Genomic DNA, 25604 nt, shown 5'->3' with positions numbered 1-25604 from the left:
AGGGATGAAGAGTTAGGCAGGATTCCCCACTGCAGGATTCAGTCTCGAAGCTCTGACTAAATCCAAGAGCCACGTTGTGTTTTGCTGAGGTCCCAGTAACACAACTGCAAGGACACACACAAACTGGTTTTCCTCATCAGCAGGGTTATTACAGTGTAGCAGCCAAAACTTTCACAGCTTTTGTGCCAGTTCTTGGTTTCTTTTCTCTTCTGTGGGATGAGGATTGAAGGCACTTGAGATTATAGTTCATACTCAGACTCAAATGTTTATTTCTTCTTGTCCATGTTACAATCTCACCAACTGTGAGTTCTGCAGTATTTCACTTACAAGGTACAAAAATGGCTCACTGTCTTTGTCCCCAAGGTCTTTTAAGGCTAAACTGTCCAATCAAGAAATGACACCTAAATTAATTTCACTTTTAACCCAATAACTCATCACTCAAAGTTGGCAATGGGGACTTTTCTGTTCAATGACACAAAACCACCCAAACGCACGGAGAAGGTGAAGAAGAAAGAGCAGCCTCCACCCTAAAATCTCCATCTTGCTCTATATATATTTTTATATTCTAAGCCCTTAAACTCTGAGTTTCCCACCCTGTGATATCACACACTTCTATTCAAACTCCACACCTTTAATCTCAGTTTTATTATTGAATTTTGGAAGATCCTCCAGAGCCTCAGGTCAGTGCAGTGTTCTCTTGGGGGTCAGTGCCTGGCAGCACAGAAAGCTTGAAATTCTCAGCAGCCAGGGTTCCAACTTTTGTAAGTTTTCCCCTAAACCCAAGGCCTCTGAGGTTTTTTTTCCTCCCACAGAATAGATTTCGCTGAGAACTTTTGGCCTTCCCTTCCAGGGGCTCTGGGCCATGACTGATGAGGTAATTCCTCACAAAAACAATGCTCCTGTATGCTTAAAAAACCAACTTGTAACCAGCCCTTTGTTCTGTGCTGATAAACAATTAATATTCCCCCACAATATTTATTCCCAATGCCTTACACTCCAAGGCTTCCCAGCCCCAGCTCTTCTGGGGGAGGCCAATGTCAAAGCCAGCCAGCATCACCCCCTGACTCCTGATTAACAATTAACAAACCCGTTATTGATTTGTCATTACTAACAACAGCTTTATGGGCACTTGTTTCCAGCTCCTTCAGTCTCAGAATAGGCAATTTTTCAACTCTGAGAGTCTGAAAGGCAATAAGCAACATTTCAACAAATGTGGAGCTTCTCCATATCACTTACAGTTGTTGTTGCTAATTGGAGAGCAGTTAATTCAGCTTTTATTAAGGAAACTTCTGGCTGTGCAATAAAGGAACTGAGGAACACTTTGCTGTGTCAGGTCTGTAGTTTATTTTCTGTTTCCAATGCACACATCACAAATCCCAGCCACAAACTCTGCTGCAGAGAATGAAAACATATTTTTTGAGTTTTTAAGTTTTTAGTACCACAATAATTAAGTACCAGAATATAAATCAGTAATTATTTATTGATATATTAATAACACCAACTGATTATGTTTGGCTACGAATGATGGATCAGTGCTATTTTTATTGTCACCTAATTCCATTTAGTTCTGATAGTAAGGAATGTCTGTCCAACAGCGATTCTGGTCTTGAGCCTCCCCCCAGACAGATCACAGCTCTAGAACAGCCCCATCCTCTTTAGAAACCCCTGTGCAGCCTCCAGAACAGCTCTGGATCCTGGAAAATTCTACTGTGATGAGAGATAAGGCACCTGCTTCCTGATCCCAGCTCCATGAGACCCATCCCAGGGGAGAGGGAAAAGGGAATGATGGAGTGAGGAACGAAATCAGGAAAATGAGCTCAGCCTTTCCATCCCTGAGCTCACCAGGGTTTGACAGTTTTGTCACTGACAAATTGGCCATGAGGAGCATCAGCACTGGAAGGCAGAAGGGCCAAATACACGGGGGTCTCAGCCCCCTCCTCGGGGGACTTGGGGGCCTTGGGACCTGCCATGTCTGTCCTCACCCAGCCAGGGCAGCAGGCATTGAGGAGGATGTGCTCGCCCTTCCTCTGCTCGTCCAGCAGCCGCGCTTGGATCCTGGACAGGACGGTGACCCCGATTTTGGACACCCCGTAGGCAGTGTTTGGCCAGCCCTCCTTCTCATGGACACCTCTCTTGGTGTCTTCCACAAATTTGGTCATGAGCTGCACCAGCTCCTCCTCAGTGATGGTGTCACTGCGGAATTTCTGCTGCAGCTCCTGGCTGCAGCCTCGCAGGGCTGAGCAGCTCACCATGCTGGAGACATTCACCACCCGGCCTGAAAAGAGAATAAAAATCAATTATTTACACACATTTTCTGTCACAGGCATAGTTTGTGAAAAAATCCATTGCTAGGATTTTTTCTCCTGAGAAGCCTCAGAGGAAAAGAGAAACAATGATTATCTGCTGCTGTGGAATGCAAAAGGTGCAGCTTTGACTGGTCCATCTTGGTTGTGTTTTATTAATGGCCAATCACAGTCCAGCTATCTCAGACTTTCTGGTCAGTCACAAGAATTTTTATCATTCCATTCCCTTCTATTCCTTTCAAGCCTTCTGATGAAATCCTTTCTTCTATTCTTTTAGCATGTAATTTTCTTTTAATATAATATATATAATAAAATAATAAATCAGCCTTCTGAAACATGGAGTCAAGATTCTCATCTCTCCCCTCATCCTGGGACCCCTGGGAACACCACCACTGAAGTGGGGCTGCTCTCCAGTTCTGGATTCACTCCTCAGGTCAATATCTGCAAAATATTTTAGCTGGGTTGTTTTGCAGAGCTCCTGGAAAATCAGATGAACTCAATGTTCTGATTTCTAGTAAATACCATGAGAGTTAATTTAAGGTGTGAACCTGCAAAAGTCTCAGATAAACATCCAGGAAACAACTTTACAATCAGCAGGTACACTCTTACTACAGCAGAAATATCACCTGGAGATTTACAAATTCAAGGATTTATCTCCCAGCACTTCAGTAAAAGGGACAAGCCAGCTGAATCAGTAAATCACTCATCTCCAAAATGATGTTTCACTGTTTCCCCTCTTACCTGCCACTTCTGGTGATGAATTTGGTGACTTAATCTTAAAAGCCACAGAAATTAATGCTGTTAATGACTTTATTAACAGTCATCCTTCAATGCAGTACAAGAGCACTAGACTGCAACCTTGGCACTGTTTCCTCCCTCCCCAAATTCACTCACTCTGTTTATTCCTTCTCCCTCAGGAAACAAAAACCTGTTTTTCATCTACTTGACTTCTTTTTTCCTTGAAAACCTCAATGCATTTAAATATTAGGAGACACCACATTTCCTTTATAGCAGCAAACACATCTGAACACTGCTGCAGAGCCTGAGACTGGAGAGGATTTCCCATTGAAAAGGGCCAAAATTCAAACAAAACTCTTTCTCCACTTGTTATGTTTCACTCACCATAAGGCTTCATAAGAGGCAGCAATTCTGTGCAAACATTCCTGGTTGCAAAAAAGTTTGTCTTCAGTGTAACCTCAGCTTGGACTGCAAATGGAGTGGTGTCATGAACTGGTCATAAAAGGAAGGAGGGGAAAAAAAATAACAAAAATTAGAACTGTAACACTGTTTGAATAGAAGTTGCCAAACCCCAAATGTTTATCTTAGTTGCTGTTTTTAATACTTAGAAAACAGGTACATGATCACAGACTGGGCAGGTGCTCATGGTTTCCAAATCCATGACAATTCAGAAATTGTAACAAGTCATTATTGGATGTGATAGTTCAAAAGAGAAACTGTAACAGGTCATTATTTGATGTGGTTTTTGTTGTAAGACACGTTTAATGACCCACACTCATTTGCAAATCACTGGCTTGCATTTAAATCTCACACATGAAGCCAGATCATGAGCCATGGCCAGGGTTATGGCAGGGGGAGAACTGAAATCCTACAGAACCCCAAATCCTGCTCCATATCCTGCCTTCCTTGTGAGGGAGAACTTCCCTACACCCAAAGCCCACTCATGTGCCTAACAGGGTATAAGGGAACATCCTGAAATTGCATGGTTTAAGAAGCTTTATTAGACAACTCTTCCCAGAGAGGCTCATCCACAAGACAACCACAGCTCCAGCACCATTTGATACAGAAAGTTTTTGCTGGTTCAAGGACTTAGCTGGAGAAATGCAGCACAAAACCAAAATAACAAAACTTAATGGCAAATCTAATCTTTGACAGGCTGCAATAGCACATAATGCTACAACTCAAAAAGGAAAGCAGAAATTCTGGGATGGCAGCAAAAACTTGGTGAGGCAAGAAACAATCTTGGGTAGAAATACCAATGTGGGAAGCAAAATTGGTAACCATGGGAGAAGCATCACAGCAAGTTCTTACACAGATGTTACACCCTGTGTGCTTGATACTCACAGCAACAGTTCCCGTATCAGTTAAACAGTTTAACTGATAATGAAACTATTACAGCCTCCTGAGTGGGTCGCTGAGGGTGAGAGAGAAATGGTGAATCTTGTTTCTAGATCAGAAGGCTGGATTTATTGATATATGATATATATTACATTATGACTATACTAAATAGAATAAAGAGAGAAGTTTGCAGAGAGCTTGCTAGCCTAAGAACAGAAAGAAAGAATCTATAACAAAGTTGTGTCCAAGGACTCAGTCCCTAGCTTGCACTTTGTGATTGGCCCTTAATTATAAACATAGAAAATGAGCCAAGCAAGATGCCCCTGTTGCATTCCACAGCAGCTGATAACAATTGTTTACATTATCTTCTGAGGCCTCTGCCCTCCAGAAATCTGAAAGATTTCTGTGAAAAAATGTCTGCGACATCTCACCTTTCTAAATTGTATAAATTAAAAGAAAAATGCTGATGTGGAATGAACAGGAAATTTCTTCACCTGTAAAACACACAACACCAACAAATCACCAAAACAATCCTACAACCCAAGGAAATGCAAAAAACAATGCAAAGCAAATTCAAGTCCATGCAGCTGAGTTTCAGGAACAGTCCATCAGCTGAAGTTGTTTCTTTTGGACATCTGAGAGTCCTTTTTGGAAACAAACTTGCTGCAAAAAGAATCCCATCAATAGTTATCAAAAACCCATTGACAGTCATAACACAATTTTAAACAATTTCAAACAATTTTGGAATGTCCTTTTCTGGCCCTTCAATGCTTCAGTGCTTCAGAGCTGCTGCCTGCTATTTTCAATCTTTTTAATTTAATTTTAATTTTTTTTTTTTTTAATCGAAAAGCAAAAAAGCAGCAGCCGAGCAGAGCAGTGCCAGAGAAGGAAAGGCCCTGGGGGCCCTGGCCCATGCTGGACCAGGAACCCCAAAACTGGCCCACAACAGGGGCCAGTAGGAGAAACCAGAATCCCCAAAACCATAAGGAGGCCACGCAGTGGGCCCAGCCCAGGAACCTCCAGAGCCCAACGGCCCAGGCCAAACTGGGTAGTGAGATGCTTCCTTTCCCCAATACCACTGAGGCAGGCCAGCAGCAGGGAAATAGAAGCCTTCTCCAGAAATGCCATCTGGGGTCCGGAGATGTTTGTTCCCCACAGCAAACCAGCTATGGTCTCCTCCAGCTGTACCATCTTCCCCTGCACTGCATTGAGTTTGTCTCTCATCCGCCCCATGGCTTCATCATCCACACCCCCTCCGGGCTGGGGACCAGAGGCAGGGCTGTCGGGGTGCACCTGCCCCCCCATGCCACTAGGACGCAGGAGAGGCGGCAGAGATGGGAGCCGCCATGGGACCATCCCCGAGAAACCACCCCCGAACCCGCCGAGAATGCTGATCTTAAAAACAGGCAGCCAGATTGCCCCCAGAGTCAGCTGGCGGGCAGCCCCCGCTCCACGGAAGGAGAGACCAGCCTCCGGGGCCGCTTCCTGGGGCGGGCCCGCGGGGCTGTGGGTGACGCTGGGGCTGGCCTGGAGCGCGGCAGTGGCTCTGGCCGCGGAGGAGCCGGCCGAGGAGGGAATCACGCTGGAGAAAGGAGCAGCCGCGGGCTGCCCCGAGGTTCCCGCGGGTTTGGGGCCGTCTCCCACACCGTCCTGAACAGGGACCGTCTCGGTTTGAGGCGGCGGGGACGCGCGGGAACACGCCGCTGCTGCTGCGTCCCTTGGCTCTGAAAGCGGCGGCAGGCACGGCACGGGGTTGGCGCCGTCTTCTGCCGCTGACTCTGGGGTCCGCTGCGGAGGCGCAGCCGCGGTCTCCGTCGGAGTGCACACGCGCAACCGTGGAGCCGACACGGGCAGCGCTGGAGCCGGGAGAAGCGCCGGCGGAGCATCGCTGTTGCTTAGCAACAGCTCATGAGGGACCGGAAGTGCTGTATCTTCTGCAGCATCAGATGCAGGCGCTGGCAGGGGCGGGGAGGCCGGTGGAGCCGTGGGCGGGACCGCCTGGAGCGGCGGAGACGGGATCTCCTGGAGAGAAGGAGCTGGCAGAGGCGGAGAAACCTCAGAGACTGGTGCCGCCCCCATGTCTGAAGGAGGTGGAGTCTGGGCTGTGGCTTGAGCGGCGCAGCCTCCTCCCATCCCCCTGGAGAGAGAGAAGGGGGGAAGGAGAAAACTCCATCTGAGCATGCTCCGGAGCAAGAGTAAAAAAAACTTCTTCACGCAGCGCAGTTTCACCCCCCCCCCCCTCCGTGAAGCAGGGGGGGCTGGGAAGCAGAATGTCATCACCCACCAGGGGTGGTGGAAACGGGGCCTGGCCGTAACAGTTAGAAATCCATTGAAAGGTAGCTGCTCTGCATTTCAGAACTGGAAAAAGCTTTATAAATGCTGGGTAGATAGAAGGCAAAAGACGTCCCTGACTGTAGACGCACTGGATAATCGAGTCCATGCACTCCCAGACAAAAACATCCAAAGCATATAGGACATCAGTAAAGAACCCAAAAAGCTTTGCCCATCAAAAGAACTCAGAGATCTGTTGCTGTCAGAAAAAACCCATCTTCTCTACACCAGTGTTTCCAGAGGGCAATAAGCTTCTTCCCTGAAGGAGTAAAATGAACCACGTACTTCAAGGGGTATCTCCCCCATATAAACAGCCATAATTTTCTCGCGGCTGAACCCTCAGGGATAGAAAAGTGAACAGTACCTTTTTCAAAAGTCCAGCTTGCTCTGGCCAGCTCTGCAGGTATGCTGCTCTTGTCTATCATGTTTCCTGAAGGTTTTCCAGAAGAAGGTTCTCTTTGTGGTCAGCCTTGGCTGTGAACTCTGTCCAAATCAGGATCTTCAGTTCTTCAGCTCCTGGTTTGAATCCACTTTTGTGGTCACTTCAAAGCAACCATCAAATGCTACACATACAGGATTTTTACCCAGTGCAGCAATTTTGCTCCTCTGGTCTTATCAAATTAATCTTTGCTCTGACACGAGGGGTCACCAGATATTACAGCGTCCTGAGTGGGTCGCTGAGGGTGAGAGAGAGATGGTGAATCTTGTTTCTTGATCAGAAGGCTGGATTTATTGATACATGATATATATTACATTATGACTATACTAAATAGAATAAAGAGAGAAGTTTGCAGAGAGCTTGCTAGCCTAAGAATAGAAAAAAAGAATCTATAACAAAGTTGCGTCCAAGGACTCAGTCCCTAGCTTGCACTTTGTGATTGGCCCTTAATTATAAACATAGAAAATGAGCCAATCAAGATGCCCCTGTTGCATTCCACAGCAGCTGATAACAATTGTTTACATTATCTTCTGAGGCCTCTGCCCTCCAGAAGACACAGAAATCTGAAAGAAAGGATTTCTGTGAAAAAATGTCTGCGACATAAAACAGTTTTAACAGTTAAAGTTTAACAGTTCCTAAATTCTGTGACCTGCTGCTGACTCAGTTGTTGTCAGTTTGAGAAAAGTCAAGGCTGAACATCTGGAAATGATATTTTAACTGCTGCTGGAATCCTTGCTGAGCACACCCTGAAGCTCAGACAATTCTATTAAGAGCTGCCTCCCAAGAAGCTGATCTTAAGCAATTTTCCTATAAAGTAACAAGCAAAAGAGCCAGAAGATCATCACTGCACTCCCACTCCACAAGAAGTTCCCTGCTCTCTCTCAGTGTGAAGCTGTTCCCCCTTGGAATGCCCCAATTAGGCCACCCCAAAGCTTCTCCTGTGCAGGTGAGCAATGCCAGCTGTGCCAGCCTTTCCTGCCAGCAGAGCTGCTCCATCCCTCTGCCCATCCTGGAGCCTCCTCTGGGCTCTGCAGCAGCTCCAGCTCCTCCCTGGCTGGGGCAGCTCTGCAGGTGGGGTCTGACCTGAGGGGGGAACAGGGGCACAATCCCCTCCATAAAACCAGCAGCCAGACTTGTGATTTGCTCTGTCTGCAGCAAATTCTGATTCTGGATTTCATACACTCAACAAAAATTTATCCTTCCACCTTGAAACTGCTGGGTCCTTCTCACTTTCCCTGCCTTTCTGCCCACTGGGAGGTGAAAGGGTTAAATTCTTGCCCAGCACAGCGGGATTTGAGTGGTTTAGAGGTGGCTGAATGGCCTGGAGACAGCAAAGCCCACCCAGGGACAATGAAGGTGCTTTTCCATCAGCTGGAATCCCTGAGCAGAGAGTGCACAGAACAGAGCAGGGGGTGGAGAAGACAGAACACAGCAGCTGCCTGAGGCACAGGGAGCCATTCCCAATGGAGATGGGCACTGAGGCAACGAACCCAGCCCAGCTCACCGCCCTGTGTGCCTCAGCACTTCCACGCGGTGCAAACACAACCCTCAGGGAAGCATGTTGACAGAAACATGGAATTGTTACAGCTGGCAAAGCCCTGCCAGCCCACGGAGTGCCAGCTGTGCCCCATGGGCACAGAGCACTCAGTGCCACCTCCAGGGCACACCTGCAGGGATGGGCACTGCAAAGCTCCCTGGGCAGCCCCTGCCAAGGCCTGAGCTCCCTTTCCATGGGCAAATTGCTGCTGCTGTCCCAGCTGAGCCTCCCCTGGCACACTGTTCTCACACCATCCTTAAGATGGGATGTTTGCCCAAGCAAAAATGCAGCGTGGCACTGGCACAGAAGTGTTGGATGCACCCACTGCCCTCTCCACAGAACACAGGAGCACTTCCCACCTTTAAAAGCGATACCAGCATTGTTCACGTTGATCCCTCCATATTCTCCTTGAGGAAGTCCAGGCCCTCCTTGGGCACCTCTAGGGATGGATGGGCACTGCAAACCTCCCTGGGCAGACCCTGCCAAGGCCTGAGCTCCCTTTCCATGGAGAAATTCCTTCTGGGATCAAATCTGACCCTCCCCTGGCACACCGTTCTCACATCATCCCTAAGATGGGAAGTTTGCCCAAGCAGAAATGCAGCAGAAGTGCTGGGTGCACCCCCTGCCCTCTGCACAGAAGCACCCCAGGAGAGCCCTGCCCACCTTTGAAGGCGATGCCGGCGTTGTTCACCAGCACGTTGATGCCTCCGTACTTGTCCCTGAGGAAGTCGCGCAGCGCTCGGATGCTCTGCAGGTCGTCGATGTCCAGCTGGTGGAAGAGCGGGCGCAGCCCCTCCTGCTGGAGCTGTGCCACGGCGGCCTGGCCGCGGCCGGGGTCCCGGGAGGTCAGGTACACGTCCCCCGGGAACTGCCGGCACAGCGCCCGCACGATGGCCAGCCCGATGCCCTTGTTGGAGCCCGTCACCACAGCCACCGGCACGTTGGACATTGTCCCCTGGGAACGGGAGCCAAGGGCACGGGAACTGCCAGCAGCAAGGAAAAGGCCAGTCACACACACAAAATGGCTGCCTGGAAAGGAATTGGGAACATGGGATGGTTTGGGTTGGAAGGGACTGTGGAAACCCAGGGCACTTCCTCTGTCTGCTCTGGGGTGTACTGACTCTGACTCTCATCCATGGAGAAAGTCTCCTAAACTCCAGAATAGACTGAATCCACCAAACTGAAACAGATTATAGAGAGCAGTGTAGGTGTATCACTTCCTGAGAAATTGAGGTTTTGGGGTTTTTAGTGTGTTGTGGATGGCAGCAAGATGGAGGGCACAGGGTGTTGCCCTGGGCTGCTTCTCACGCTTCTTCTTCCTTCTTCTCCATGGGTTTGGGTGGCATTTTGTAATTGGGCAGAAAAGTCCCCATTGCAGCTCTTTGGGATCAGTTATTGGGTTAAAAGGGAAAATAATCCAGGTGTCAGTTCTCAATTGGAGAGTTTAGTCATAAAAGACCTTGGAACAAGAGATTGTTGGCCATTTTATGCCTTCTAATGAAAAGCTGCTGAACTCACAGTAGTAAGACTGTTTTACTGATAACAAATAATAAACTCTTAAATCCAAACATGAAACACCATTTTGAGTGCCTTCAATCCAAACCCAGAGAAACCAAAAATTAAAACTCTCACAACCCTAAAGATTATCTCATTGCCATGGACACCTTCCACTATCGCAGGTCACTCCCATCCAACCTGGCCTGGAACATTTCCAGCAGTGTGGAGCCTCCCTAGGTAAGTGTTTTTTCTTTAAAGTATTATTTAAAATTCCATCTTGGATTATGTGAAACTACATTTCTGCGCAAGCCATGTAAATTCCTAAGGCAACACGAAGTATTCACAGAGATATCTGGTGTTAAGTGTTCTGAAGAAAAGCCAACCAGTGATGGGTAAAAAGAAGAAATGTCTCGACTAAAAATTACCAGTGACTAATTTTTCATACTAAATTAGCTTTATGTAGGAGTAAGCTCTTCTGCACTTACACCTCACAGAAAGACCTTCCACCTTTTGGGAACATTCAATTGGGTCAGCTCAAGTTTTGCTGAAAACTTCAGGCTCCAAACCTGAGCAACCTGGTTTAGTGCAAGGTATCCCTGTCCATGGCAAGGGCTGGAACTGGATGATCTTTAAGGTCCCAAACAATATTAAAAAAAGGATGGGGTATCTTTATCTTCCAGTGCCAGGCAGGCGGAACACTTACAGCCTATTCCGGGAAAAACAGCAGAGCACAGGCCGACTGCAATGGCTGGTTGTGTAACACAGCATCCGAAAACTGCTTGTTGCTTTTCTAACAGATACAGTGCATTTAAAAAGCTGCATTTCCCCCACAAAAACAAGTTTAAACGCTGGCTTTTCACATCATTACCATCTCTCTCTTCCTAATTTACTTGTAACCCTAAGCAGGCATCCAGGGAATATACAACACTCCAGGAATCTCCAGAGTGACGCCCCAGGGTCAGGAACGCCATTCTCCCCTCACCACAAGTCTCCCTCTGTCCCCCTGCTCCCGTCCCCCTCACGGGAGGGAACCCGCGCGCCGCCTCCAACCCCGACGCCCTCGGGGGGGACACCGGAGTGAAGCGTCCGATGGAGGGGACACCCAGAACCCCATCACCCACCTCCAGCACCGCGGGCACCTCTCCCTCGTCCCTCAGCTCCACACAGCGAGGACAGAGCACGTTTTATCCAAAGTACAAACAGCCACACACCGCGGGGAAGGGAGATGGAGACGCCCCTAAGATGGCGGGGCAGCCCCGCCTCAGGGGCGGGAGAGCGGGCGGGCACTCGCGCAGAGGGACAGCGAGGGAATGTCGTTGCTCGTGTCCCCTTTGCAGGTGGGTTTGGGACACCGGGGAGCAATTCCAGCCCGGGAGAGACTCGGGAATCACAGTCTGGGCTGGCAGGGGAGGACGCGGTTGGGGCTCCCGGGGCAGTGCGCGGAGCACGGGCGGTCCCTCAGGAAGTTCCGCTCCCGCAGCGCTGCCGGGGCCGGTTCTGTCCCTCCCAGCCCGGGGGTTTGTGCCGAGCGGGGAATGGAGGTTGGTTAGCACAGGATTCCCAGTTCTGGGGTGGGATGGGATGATAGGGGATGGGATTTGGACTCGATGATCTCTGAGGATTTTCTACCCAAAGGAACGGGATGTGATGGAGGGCCGGCCTCTGAGGAGGCCGAGCGCCTGTGGGTGATCCCGGCTCCCTGCGGCCCCTCCGTCCTGGCAGGGAAAAGCTGCGCTTCGAGCTTCAGTTCAGGGCAATTTTAGCAAAAGGAAAGAGATCAGGGAAAGGTTCTTCCCCCAGAGGGTGCTGGCACTGCCCAGGCTGCCCAGGGAATGGGCACGGCCCCGAGGCTGCCACAGCTCCAGGAGCCTTTGGCCGGCGCTGCCAGGGATGCCCAGGCTGGGCTTGGTGGGCTCTGGGCAGGGCAGGGCTGGCACTGGATCATCCTTGTGAACTCAGGATATTCCATAAGTCCATGAAATATCATCCAATCTCATCCCATCCCATCCCATCCCATCCCATCCCATCCCATCCCATCCCATCCCCATGGCAGGGACACCTCCCACTGTCCCAGGCTGCTCCAGCCCCAGTGTCCAGCCTGGCCTTGGGCACTGCCAGGGATGCAGGGGCAGCCCCAGCTGCTCTGGGCACCCTGTGCCAGGGCCTGCCCACCCTCACAGTAATAAATTTGACTTTAAATGTTTCTAAATCAGTTATTTTTAATTTTTTTTTTTAATTCAGGTTGTGTAAAAAAGGCAAAATCTGTTGCTTAATATGAAGAAAAGCAGAGGTCGGACAGGTCGAAATAGAAGAAGGAAACACTTGAAGAGTTTTATGGATGGAGGTATCATCATACCTGGAAGTTAAATAAGAAAATAACCAATTGTTCCTCAAGGTGTCACTTTATTATTTATATTTTCAAAAGCCTTTGTGCTTGGAAAATTACATTCATAAATGTTAGCTTTTTATATGCAAATATCTGAGTGTTAGTTTACAGTCCCAAGCAGAGCAAGGTGAATTTTCTGAGCTCACTTTTCTGCCTAATGGCAAATATTACATTATTCTAAAATTCCTTGGATATGCTGAATAACTCACACATTTCTGAGACTTCCCAGTGCCCACAGACCCCAAATTTATTTAGTTTAATTCTTTCTTGCCATTTTGTTATGCTTTAAAATGTCCAAAATACAGTTTCTCTGACTATGCAGTAAAATGTTTATGTTTCCTTTATTGTCTATCAGAATGCTCTTTAACAGCATTAATTTATTTTTCTGTTTTTAGTGAACTGCAGTCACAAGCTGGAATACATAAAACTTAAGAAGTGGCTAAAAGAGAGAGGATTTGAAGACAGTAATTTAAGGCCAGCAGAGTTCTGGGGTAATGCTTTAATTATTTCTTGATGGTACAAATTTCTGAATCTTCTAAGAATTTTAGATTCCTGCTTTCATTTTGAATTATGCCCCTGTCTGGCATCAGGAAAAAAAAAAGATACTGATACTCTTCCAAGGATTCTTGGAATGTCAATTTAACATGAAAAAATAGAATGGAGGCCTGAAAAAGCCAAAATTTGAAGTGTGAACAATACAGTTTTTGGAATTTAACCTTGTTATAATTTGTTTATCTTTTTATCCCCAAGCAAGTTCAGCAGAGAGCTGAGGTTCACTTAGTAATCTTTACTGCAAAGATTTATACTTATATTTTTTCTCTTTCTCTAGGTTTTATTTTAAATGTTTTTTAATATTATAGAGCAGAAAGAACAGAATGGATCAGAGAAAAATATTGTGACAAGAAATGCTAAAGTTCAGTTCAAACTCTGAAACCAAGAGCTGCAGCTGGTGATGAAAGATTTGTGTGAGGAAAAAATGGAGAAAAAGAAGGTGAATAATTGCTATGAGTGGGAGAAAAAAAAGCTGAACAATTGCTAGAATTAGACAGCAAATGCTGCAGGATATGCAGGGAAAAGATCCTGAAAAATAAAGGAAATTGGAGAAAAATAAACGACCTATATATGGAGCAGTCCATAATTGAATTTATGTTTTGTTACACATGCTGCCTGTTCTTTTGGAGCTTTTCCTTGCTGCCCTGATCCCTGATTTTCCATATCTGCATTTATTTACTCCTGCCCTTTGTTCCTTCTTCAGGGACAGGCAGGGGATTGATGACAACAAAAGCTCTCCAGGTGAGTGATGCTGTTGGTGATGCAGGAGCCCTTCAGGTTTTTACATTTAATGATTTTTGCAACAAGCAAAGCTCAGAAATCCCTTGTGAATGTAATTTCTGACTTTTGGACTGTGGCAGCCGGAATGTGACCCCACCACTCCCCACAGTAATGAAATGAATCTTTCCACTTGATTTTTGCTGGGTTTGTGTGTAATTTCTTTCCTCCTCCCTCCAAGGCAGGAGATGTGATTATTTCACTGCCTGAGAAGTGTTTGCTCACCACCAGCACCGTGCTCAGCAGCTGCCTGGGAGGGCACATTGAGAGGTAAGTGACAAGTGACACTTGGTGGCCTTCAGTGGGGTTTTCAGCAGGAATGAACCCTCTGAAGGGGTGGTGGAGCTTTCAAGTGAATATCCTGAGTGGTGCCAGCATTTCAGGGGTGTGGAATGCTCAGACGGGGACAATTTTTGATATATGCTGAACATCTGATAAATGCTGAACATCTGATAAACGCTGAACATCTGATAAATCCTGGACATTTGCTAAATACTGAACATCTGATAAATCCTGAACATCTGATAAATACTGAACCTTTGCTAAATACTGAGCATTTGCTAAATACTGAGCATCTGATAAATGCTGAGCATCTGATAAATCCTGAACATCTGATAAATACTGAACATCTGATAAATACTGAACATCTTATAAATCCTGGACATTTGCTAAATACTTAGCATTTGATAAAGTACTGAACATCTGATAAATCTTAAACATTTGTTAAATGCTGAACATCTGATAAATCTTGAACATCTGATAAATACTGAACATCTGATAAATCTTAAACATTTGCTAAATGCTGAACATCTGATAAATCTTGAACATTTGCTAAATACTGAACATCTGATAAATACTGAACATCTGATAAATACTGAACATTTGCTAAATGCTGAACATCTGATAAATGCTGAACATCTGATAAATCCTGAACATCTGATAAATCCTGGACATCTGATAAATACTGAACCTTTGCTAAATACTGAGCATTTGCTAAATACTGAGCATCTGATAAATGCTGAACATCTGATAAATCCTGAACATTTGCTAAATCCTGAACATCTGATAAATACTGAGCATTTGCTAAATACTGAACACCTGATAATTCCTGGACATCTGATAAATACTGAACCTTTGCTAAATACTGAGCATCTGATAAATCCTGGACATTTGCTAAATACTTAGCATTTGATAAAGTACTGAACATCTGATAAATCTTAAACATTTGCTAAATGCTGAACATCTGATAAATCTTGAACATCTGATAAATACTGAACATCTGATAAATCTTAAACATTTGCTAAATACTGAACATCTGATAAATACTGAACATCTGATAAATCCTGGACATTTGCTAAATACTGAACATTTGCTAAATCCTGAACACCTGATAAATCCTGGACATCTGATAAATACTGAACCTTTGCTAAATACTGAGCATTTGCTAAATACTGAGCATCTGATAAATGCTGAACATCTGATAAATCCTGGACATCTGATAAATCCTGGACATTTGCTAAATACTGAACACCTGATAAATCCTGGACATCTGATAAATACTTAGCATTTGATAAAGTACTGAACATCTGATAAATCTTAAACATTTGCTAAATGCTGAACATCTGATAAATCTTGAACATCTGATAAATGCTGAACATCTGATAAATCCTGAACATCTGATGAATCCTGGACATTTGCTAAATACTGAACATCTGATAAATCCTGAACATCTGATAAATACTGAACCTTTGCTAAATACTGAGCATTTGCTAAATACTGAGCATCTGATAAATGCTGAGCATCTGATAAATCCTGAACATCTGATAAATACTGAACATTTGCTAAATACTGAACATCTTATAAATCCTGGACATTTGCTAAATACTTAGCATTTGATAAAGTACTGAACATCTGATAAATCTTAAACATTTGCTAAATGCTGAACATCTGATAAATCTTGAACATCTGATAAATCCTGGACATCTGATAAATCCTGAGCATCTGATAAATACCAAACATCTGATAAATACTGAGCATTTGCTAAATCCTGAACATGTGATAAATCCTGAACATGTGATAAATCCTGAACATTTGCTAAATACTGAGCATCTGATAAATCCTGGACATCTGATAAATCCTGAGCATCTGATAAATACCAAACATTTGCTAAATCCTGAACATCTGATAAATCCTGAACATTTGCTAAATCCTGAACATCTGCTAAGTACTGAGCATCCCCTTTTAGCTTGGCACAGCTGGAGAGGGCACAGGCTGCAGCTGGAGCTGCCTCAGAGCCTGCCTGGCCCTAAATGCCAGTTAGGAATGGGGTTTTGGGCATTTGGGAGCCAGCTGCAATAGGAGAAGGAAGATAAAGCTGGGCTGCAGAGCCGGGGCCTTTGAGAAAGTGAGGAACAAATTGGAAATGTGGAAAATTTGGAATATACAATACTTGTGTCTCCTGAAAAAAGCCAGCCCGAGGGGTGAACCTGGAATTGTTATTAAATCCAGCTTTTATTGCCCCTTGGAAATCAGCCACAGCACTTGGAGATGAACTACAAAGAAGTTTTAAATAGAAACTGTTTATAACTTCAGAGAGCTCTGAGAGAGGTAAAACTGCTGTGTCCATTTCCCATCTCACCTCTGCGGGTCTGCTGCATTGCTGTTTTTATTATTATTTTATCTCGATTTTTCTTTCATTTTTATTTTTATTTTTAATTTTATTTTTATTTTATTTCACTTTTATTTTTAGTTTACTTTTAATTTTTATTTTACTTTTTACTTTTTTATTTTTATTTCTTTTCTATTTTTATTTCATTTTTATTTTTACTTTTATTTTTATTTATTTTATTTTTATGTTTACTTTTTTAATTTTAAGTTTTAATTTTCTTTTACTTTTTTATTTTTACTTTTTACTTTTATTTATTTTTCTTTCTGTTTTATTTTTCTTTCTATTTTATTTTTCTATTTTCTTATTCTTTTTATTCCTATTTTATTTTTACTTTTGTTTATTTTTATTTATTTTTAATATTTATTTTAATATTTATTTTTATTTCTATTTAATTTTTATTTTTATTTTTATTTTTATTTTTATTTTTATTTTTATTTTTATTTTTATTTTTATTTATTTTAATTTTCCTTTCTATTTTATTTTTACCCTTATTTTATTTTTCTTTCTAATTTTTCTTTCTTTTCTTTTACCTTTTTACCTTTTTTTTTTTTTTACCTTTGAAAAACTTCTTTATTTTTATTTTTACCTTTTATTTTTTATTTCTATTTTTTAAACAAAATTCTATTTCAATTTTAATTGTATTTTTATTGCATTTTTCATTCCCGCTAGCTGGAAGCCGCCTGTGTCTCCCCTGCTGGCCCTGTGCACGTTTCTGATGGCAGAGAAACACGCTGGGGACAGATCTCCATGGAAGCCCTACCTGGATGTTCTGCCCGAGACTCACACCTGCCCTGCTTGCCTGGAGCCTGATGTCATCAATCTCCTCCCAAACCCCTTGAAAAAGAAAGCTCAGGAGCAGAAAATGATGATCCAAGAGCTGTTCAGATCCTCCAGAGCTTTCTTCTCTTCCCTGCAGCCTTTATTTGCTGAGAGCACAGGGAGTATTTTTAATTTCAGTGCTTTGGAGTGGGCTTGGTGCACTGTAAATACCAGGACAGTCTACATGGAGCATCCCCACAGGGACTGTTTCTCCCTGGAGCCAGATGTTTATGCACTGGCACCATATTTAGATTTGCTAAACCACAGCCCAAATGTTCAGGTGAGAGACTCAAAATAGAGCAGTAAATTTCTTTATTTTTATAAAGTGCACTCTGTCAATGCCATCTGCATTGATGTGGTGGATGAGGAGTGGGGAGGGCAGGGATGGATCTCACAGGGGCAGAAATGGCTCAGCCCCTCAGGAGCTGCAGTGCCAGCACACAGGGAATGCATTCAGAGGGCAGGGCTGGGGGGATGTTGGGAAAGAATCCTGTCCTGGCAGGGTGGGCAGGGCTGGCATGGAATTCCATCCCTGCATCCCTGGCAGTGCCCAAGGCCAGGCTGGGCACTGGGGACAGTGGGAGGTGTCCCTGCCATGGCAGGGGTGGCACTGGGTGGGCTTTAAATTCCCTCCCAACCCAAATGCAGATTTCATTATTCCTGCTCTGATTCCCTCTGCCTTCCCCTGTGCTTTGAGTTCCATCCCCTCAGGACTCACTCCCTGTGTCCAGGTTCCTTCCAGAGCCATCCCTGGAGGGGATCCCTGTGCAAACCCGGCTGGGAATGGCCCCAGTGCCAGAGGGCAGGGCTGGGGGGGATCCTGCCCGTGAGGAATTGTTCCCTGGCAGGGTGGGCAGGGCTGGCATGGAATTCCATCCCTGCATCCCTGGCAGTGCCCAAGGCCAGGCTGGGCACTGGGGACAGTGGGAGGTGTCCCTGCCATGGCAGGGGTGGAACAAGATGTTTAAATTCCCTCACAACCCAAACACTCAGTGATTCTATAACTGAAATATTTCAGTTTGTGCAGCACAGCCAAGGTGCAGGGAGAGCCCACAGTGGCTGGGGGAGTTTGGCATCCAAACCAACTGTTGGGAGGAGCCACTTGCAAACACCCCCTGATCTGCTGCTGAAAGCAAGACAAATTCCTTGTCCTGACACAAATTCCAGGGTCCCTGTGTTACCTCACCTCTGGCTGCAGCCTCAGAGCAGCCTGGGGGCAGTGCAGAGAGAATTCCCACTTTGTCAGGCTCTGGGTGCCACCGCTGGGCTGGGGCAGCACAGGAGAGGCCAACCCTGCATGGAACCATCTGTGTCTGCAGATCTGGGGTCTGCCCCAGAGGTCCCCACAACTGAACAAGAATTTCAATCCTCAGGGGTTTCAAAATTCAAAGGTTTGTTTCCTTTTTCACCCTTTTACCTTTTATTTTTCACTCCCTGAAGGTCAAGGCTGGGTTTAATGAGCAGACAAGGAGCTATGAAATTTGGACAAATTCGCCGTGCAAAAAATACCAGGAAGTTTTGATCTGCTATGGACCTCATGACAATCAGAGGCTGCTGCTGGAATATGGATTTGTTGCCATGGACAACCCTCACAGCAGTGTTTATGTCTCAGCAGGTTGGATTCATGGATTGCCTGAGCACTGAAAGGCACAAAACCTGAGAACTGAGTGTGTGAATTCTCAAGGAGTGCAAAAGGGTTTGATACCTCTTTAAGGATTTAATTTTTGCTTAATTTAAAATATTTTTTGTTACCATTTTATTTTAAAAAAATGTTATTATTAACAACATCTGTGTAGAGATTTCAGCTGGATGTCTTAGATTGCAGCAGTGAGGATTGAAATCCAGATCTCCACAAACTGGACTTGCTTGGAGTGTTTCATAGCTTCAGGTGGAGTCAGGATTTCTGTTATAGACACACAATCCTGGAGAGTGCTGATAGCTTTTGAGAATTCTGAAAAGTTCTCCAAAATTTAACAGGTTTTGGTCTTAGTCCTACATTAAAAATATGGTTGAAATCTGTTCTCAGAATTGATGATTGTGGTTTCTCATACATACAATTTATTTAAATATTTAAATATTTAAACTGTATTTTTCTGCAGATACTCTCCTCAAATATTTCTCACCACTGGACAAGCAGAGAAAGGCCAAAGTTTCCATTCTAAAGGATCATGGTTTCCTAGAGTAAGTATCTGGAGTTTTTTGTGTCCTGGTGAGATTTTAAATCAGTTTTTCTGGAAGTCAAATTTTGCTTCTAGTATCAAAATCCAGCAAAAAGAAAAAAATAGAATTATTTGTTTTTTAACAAACTCGCTGCTTGAGAGAGATGGAGAAGTTATAAACCCCAGTGTCAAAGCTGGAGATCCACCATGGCTGATGTGTCTCAGGAAGGAAACTCACTGCAAAGCTCCCCTGACCTTCCTCTCATCCCTTGGACTGTGCAGGAACCTGACCTTTGGCTGGGAGGGACCATCCTGGAGACTCCTCACAGCCCTCAAGGTGCTGAGTCTGGCAGCAGAGCAATTGTGAGTTGGAGCAGCCTCAGTATTTGTTGGGTGGGTGTGCAGGAGCCTTTGGCTTGGATTGCCTGGAATCACCAGGGTGGGAAGGGACCCCCAGGACCACCCAGTGCCACCCCAGCCCCACCAGCACCACCCCAATCCCTGTCCCCAAGGCCACATCCAGACTGCTCTGGGACAATTCAGTGACTCCAAACCTCCCTGGGCAGCTCAGCCCAAGGCCTGACCACTCTGCCAGGGAAATTTTCTGTGCCAGTCTCCAACCTGAGCCTGCCCTGGTGCCATCTGAGGCCATTTCCTCTCCTCCTTTCCCTGCCCCTCCTGGCAGGAGCTGTGCAGAGCACTGAGGTCCCCCCTGAGCCTCCTTTGCTCCAGGATTTGCTTTCCAGCCCTTCCCAGTTGTTTTTCCCCTCTCTGGCCCAGCTCCAGCCCCTCAATGTCATTTTTTGGGTGACCCTGCACAAGCTGGGAGTGAATCCAACTCCCTGCCCTGCTCTGGGCCAGGTTTGCAGCACTCCAGGGCAGAAGCTGAGTTTATCCCCACTGTTGCTCAGATTTCATCTTCAATATGAAAGGGAATTTAGACCAAGAGGGAAATCAAGCTTTTCTTTTTTTCCCCCACAGTCAGGTCCCAGCTCAGCCCAAGGCCTGACCACTGTGCCAGGGAAATTTTCTGTGCCAATCTCCAACCTGAGCCTGCCCTGGTGCCATCTGAGGCCATTTCCTCTCCTCCTTTCCCTGCCCCTCCTGGCAGGAGCTGTGCAGAGCACTGAGGTCCCCCCTGAGCCTCCTTTTGTCCAGGCTGAGCCCCTTTCCCAGCTCCCTCAGCTGCTCCTCCCAGGATTTGTTTCCCAGCCATTCAATATTTTCTGTTTCCCCTCACTCTTTGTTCCCTGCTGGCTGTGAGTGCCACACTGGGACAATTTTTGGATCTCCTGTGTCTGATTTGTGGAGCCCAGGTGAGAAATGAAAAGAAGAAAGGCAGAGAACACCATTGGCTGTAAACTCCCTCCCCTTTTGCTGCTTTGGTGATTTCCTTTCCTGTATTATTTTCCCTTTCTATTTCAAGCCCCAGATATTCCCTCAAGGCTCAGACTCCTTTCAGGCCTTTTTCCTGTTGGTTTGATGAAATTTTAAATGCTTTTAACCTGTTTTGATTTCCTTGAGTCATGTGTTCCACAGGCTGGAATTGCAGGGCCAGGGAAGTTGCTGAAATTTATCCTCAGGGACTCTCAGTGCACTTGGAGCATTTATTCCAAATTCCAAATGGCAAATCTGCCTCAAACATCAGGGCTGGGAAATGATTACCTGCACTTTGCTTGGAATAAATGAAATGAGGGAATAAATTAATGAGCAAAGGCTTGTTCAGAGTTGTTTGTGCTTTGAAGATTCATTGCTGAGTGGAATAAATTGATCTGAGAACTAAAAATAAATCCCTGGGCTGGGTTATGAGCCCCGGTGAGGGCCAGGGCAGCAGAGCCACGTTTGGCATCCAGCTGGGGAGGGCAGAAAATCGTTCTGGATTCTGAATTCTTCAAACATTTTGGTTGCAGTGCCTGCTGGAGGAGGGTCCTGCTTGGTGATGTCTCTTCAGCCAGGAATGAGCAGCAGGCTTTGGCTGCAGCAGCAAAAATTTGTCAGTTTTTAATAGAGGAGACCCAGCATGTCCTTATCCAGGTAATCTGGGAAACAAGGGAGCTCAGATTCCTTTCTCTAGCAGAACAATGTAATTTTCTGAATGAGATTTTGATGATTTTTCCCTTTCCCTCTTTTTTTTTTTTTTTCCTTTTTACTATCAAAGTTTCTCTTGTGAAATTAAAAAACCCCACTATTTTACCATAATCAATAAAATCCTTACAGATTTCCACAGATTTTTCTCTTCATGTCCTATTAAATAATCAAAAATTTGAATCATTTCATCCCATTTGTCTTAACTCCAGATTTCCCAGTTGAAAAAGGACAAAGAGAACCTCAAAACCCACCTGGCTCTGGTGGAAATGCTGCGCTCAGAAGACCTCAAGATCCTTCAAAAATCAGCTGAGATTCTTTGCAACCTGAATTTAGGAACAGATTGAGCCCCCTGGAGCTGAGACAGCTGTAATTGCTCAGGGATTGTTGCCAGATTATTTCTCTTTCAATGGATTTGAGCAGCAAAGAATAATTTAAATTTCATCAGATTAATTTTGTTCTTTGCTGACCTTCACACAAAAGGTTCTGCTGAAGTGAAGAGTTTGAGCTCCTTGGTTTGGAGAAAAGAGAATTTTTTTAAAGGGCATTTCAGGGCAGGACCCTTATTTAAACTGCAGAAACTTCATTTGGAATTGGGATTCTCTTGTGATTATTTTCCATGATGTGATTTTAAAAAGTGTTTATTTTTATAAATACATTATTTCATTTTCTACAAGACTTGTCTGTTTTATTTTCCTAAAATCCTTCCTGGAGCTGGAACTCCATTTCTCATATCCTTGAGGCCAATTCACCTCCAGATTTGCCTAAATTATGTTTTTAAGTCACTTGCCACCATATTTTACTCTCTAATCAGTCCCGTTAGGCCCTGCTCAGTTTAGATTGGATAGCAGGAATTGTTTTTTCATGGGAAGGGTGTAAAACATTGGAACAGGATACCCAGGGCAGAGTCCCCATCCCTGGGACTGGAATTGGGAATTGGAAATTGGGAATTGGAAATTGGGATTCTCTTGTGATTATTTTCCATGATGTGATTTTGAAAAGTGTTTATTTTTGTAAAGATATTATTTCATTTTCTACCAGACTTGTGTTTTATTTTTCTAAAATCCTTTCTGGAGCTGGAACTCCATTTCTTACATCCCTGAGGCCAATTCACCTCCAGATTTGCCTAAATTATGTTTTTAAGTCACTTGCCACCATATTTTACTCTCTAATCAGTCCCGTTAGGCCCTGCTCAGTTTAGATTGGATAGCAGGAATTGTTTTTTCATGGGAAGGGTGTAAAACATTGGAACAGGATACCCAGGGCAGAGTTGCCATCCCTGGGACTGGAATTGGGAATTGGAATTGGGAATTGGAAATTGGGATTCTCTTGTGATTATTTTCCATGGTGTGATTTTGAAAAGTGTTTATTTTTGTAAAGATATTATTTCATTTTCTACCAGACTTGTCTGTTTTATTTTTCTAAAATCCTTCCTGGAGCTGGAACTCCATTTCTTACAGGATTTTTTTTTTCATGGGAAGAGTGTAAAACATTGGAACAGCATACCCAGGGCAGAGTCCCCATCCCTGGGACTGCCCAAAACCGTGGATGTGGCACCTGAGGACTTGGTTTGATGGTGACCATGGGGTGATGGTTGGACTTGGAGCTTAAAGTCCTTTCCAGCCTTAAGGATTCTGGGATTTCCTTTGGGTTTGGGGGAATTCTCACCAGATTTTCTGCAGGTCCCCTGCCCCTGTGACTGTTTGACCTTCCTTTAATAAACCCCTTTTCATTCTCTACCACCAGCTGTGTTTCTAATTTTATCATTTTATCACAAAACGGTGCCAGAGTTAAAGGAGATAAGGCTGTTTGGCTGGTTTATTTATATATATATATTTCTTTTTTCTGAGGATGTTTATTTCAAGAACAGCTCCTGTACAGTGTGTCTGGCGAGGTGAATACGAGTTTGACAGAAGTTGATTTGCTTTTCTGGGGGCTCCACATTTATTCCAGGTGCTTTGGAAATGAGCTCTGCTCCTGGAACTCCCACACACCCTCCAGGGAGAGCAGGAAAGGGGGTCTGGAAGTGCAGGAAAGAAGGCAGAGCACAGCAATTTATGTGTATATAGATAAATATACCTTAAATTTAAGCTTAAACTTTTTTGATTCAACCTAAACTATGTGCAATACAGGGCTGAGAGCTGAGGTGCCTGAGGAGACAGCAGCCCTGGGAGTGCTCTCTACCTGTTTTACAGAATAAATCAAATTTTCAGAGTGAAAATTCTCCCTCTCAGCCTCTACTTTGAGCTGCAAACAGCATCTCAGTGATGTGCTGATAACATTTCACTCTGGCTCTCTGTTCCCTGGGAAAGGATTGAGCTGGGACCTTACTATGGGGAAAAAAAGAGAAAAGTTTGATTTCCCTCTTGGTCTAAATTCCCTTTTGGATTGAAGCTGAAATCTGAGCAACAGTGGGAATAAACTCAGCTTCTGCCCTGGAGTGCTGCAAACCTGGGCCAGAGCAGGGCAGGGAGTTGGATTCACTCCCAGCTTGTGCAGGGTCACCCAAAAAATGACATTGAGGGGCTGGAGCTGGGCCAGAGAGGGGAAAAACAACTGGGAAGGGCTGGAAAGCAAATCCTGGGGGAAACAGCTGAACTGGGGGGGCTCAGCCTGGAGCAGGGAAAGGACGAGAGGAAATGGCCTCAAATTTCATTCCTATTGGATATTGGGAAAATAAAATCCCTGGCGGAGCGGTCAGGCCTTGGGCTGAGCTGCCCAGGGAGGTTTGGAGTCACTGAATTGTCCCAGAGCAGTCTGGATGTGGCCTTGGGGACAGGGATTGGGGTGGTGCTGGTGGGGCTGGGGTGGCACTGGGTGATCCTGGGGGGCTTTTCCCACCTTGGTGATCCTGGGATTCAAGGAAGGCTGAAGTGGGAAGGCACTCAAAGACAAACTGGGTTCGTTTAGGTAATAAGAGCCAGATTTCATGTGTAAAGAGCACGAGGCAAAAATAGCACAGTTGATTTTTTTTTAGTTTTTAACAGAGGTGTTGATTTAGTGCAGTCACCGAAGTCACTGAAAAATTACAAACATGAAACCTCCTGACAAAATCTTTGCTGTGTCAGTTTATGTCAATAAACCCTGGATTTCCTTTGATCTCCTGCAGAAAGTGGCTCCCAGTTGAGAGTTTTCTCCTGTAATGTGTGCAGCTCATCCATCACTGCCGAGTGCCCTCAGGCCCGTCTGGTTTGGGACAAGATAAGGGAGTATCAACTTCACAGCCTGATAATTAAAGCTTTTAAATAAGCTATGAAAACACTGCCAATGACATTTCCAAAAGAAAGAGCTTTTTAAAATGATCTTGTCCAAAAGTGCTACACTTGGGCAGAATTCGTAATGTCTGTTTGCAGTCAGTGATTCAAGTGATGGATTTAATATTCTCTGGAACGCAGGAAAATACCCCCAAAAAACTTTATGGGTTTCTTTAAACAGTGGCAGGGTCAGGTGGCTGCCCCTGGATCCCTGGAAGTGTCCAAAGCCAGGCTGGGTGGGATTTGGAGTAACCTGGCAGGGGATGAAATAATTTATAATGTCCCTCCCAACCCAAACCATTCCAGAAATGGGAAGAAAAAAATTCCATTTCCAGCTCATTTCACTGCATGTTGTAGTGGATATCTGTAGTCCCAGAATTCAGCTTTAGAAAGCACTGCACTGAAGTGTATTCAGGGGAAAACCAAAGATAATTAATCCCAAATCAATTGTATAAAATGTAAAACCAATGCAATCTCTGTGCTGTCCACTAGATGATGCAGCTGTACCGCAGAGAAACAAGGAGTTACAGTAAATCCATGTCCAATTATGATCCTATTTACTGCATTACATTTATAACAGAAAAAAGCATTGTCTCCAGTGATGTACCATAACTGTATTTAGATAAATACTTCAAATGTCATTTTCTTCGTGCTCTGAAAGTGAAACATGAAGGTTTGTAGTCTTTTATCTTCTCAGTTTTATTGGGATTTAACTTTGTTG

The 25604-nt window shown here is 44.8% G+C and overlaps 2 protein-coding genes across 10 annotated transcripts; one reads left to right on the top strand and one right to left on the bottom strand.

Annotated features, from left to right (window-relative positions):
* Positions 1 to 1164: 1164 nt before the first annotated feature.
* Positions 1165 to 11468, bottom strand: CBR1 (carbonyl reductase 1). Of its 4 annotated transcripts, none has more exons than XM_058825662.1 (4): positions 11305 to 11468; positions 9350 to 9669; positions 3426 to 3533; positions 1165 to 2275 (listed from the first exon to the last, which is right to left on the bottom strand). In XM_058825662.1, exons 2-4 carry the CDS (start codon positions 9633 to 9635, stop codon positions 1839 to 1841), a joined length of 831 nt encoding a protein of 276 aa, XP_058681645.1. In that variant the 5' UTR covers positions 9636 to 9669; positions 11305 to 11468; the 3' UTR covers positions 1165 to 1838. The 4 variants fall into 4 exon arrangements, 2 of the variants coding, with proteins under 2 accessions (XP_058681645.1, XP_058681644.1); XM_058825661.1 differs by having other exon boundaries at positions 9350 to 9715; positions 11305 to 11391; XR_009276026.1 differs by lacking the exons at positions 9350 to 9669; positions 11305 to 11468 and adding an exon at positions 7075 to 7642 and having other exon boundaries at positions 2135 to 2275; positions 3426 to 6516.
* SETD4 (SET domain containing 4) lies at positions 11469 to 22264 on the top strand. Of its 6 annotated transcripts, none has more exons than XM_058825656.1 (12): positions 11477 to 11520; positions 12425 to 12578; positions 12965 to 13060; positions 13430 to 13560; positions 13825 to 13862; positions 14080 to 14168; positions 17236 to 17665; positions 18826 to 19000; positions 19485 to 19566; positions 19827 to 19907; positions 21455 to 21578; positions 21842 to 22264. In XM_058825656.1, the coding sequence occupies exons 5-12, from the start codon at positions 13842 to 13844 to the stop codon at positions 21974 to 21976; spliced, it is 1137 nt and encodes a 378-aa protein (XP_058681639.1). In that variant the 5' UTR covers positions 11477 to 11520; positions 12425 to 12578; positions 12965 to 13060; positions 13430 to 13560; positions 13825 to 13841; the 3' UTR covers positions 21977 to 22264. The 6 variants fall into 6 exon arrangements, with proteins under 6 accessions (XP_058681637.1, XP_058681639.1, XP_058681640.1 ...); XM_058825657.1 differs by having other exon boundaries at positions 13399 to 13560; XM_058825654.1 differs by lacking the exon at positions 13430 to 13560 and having other exon boundaries at positions 11469 to 11520; positions 12425 to 12527.
* Positions 22265 to 25604: the final 3340 nt, after the last annotated feature.

This window comes from Ammospiza caudacuta, chromosome 2, assembly GCF_027887145.1.
Source record: "Ammospiza caudacuta isolate bAmmCau1 chromosome 2, bAmmCau1.pri, whole genome shotgun sequence".
In the NCBI taxonomy this organism is placed as follows: Eukaryota; Metazoa; Chordata; class Aves; order Passeriformes; family Passerellidae; genus Ammospiza; species Ammospiza caudacuta.
This window is presented reverse-complemented; position numbering and strand designations above follow the sequence as displayed.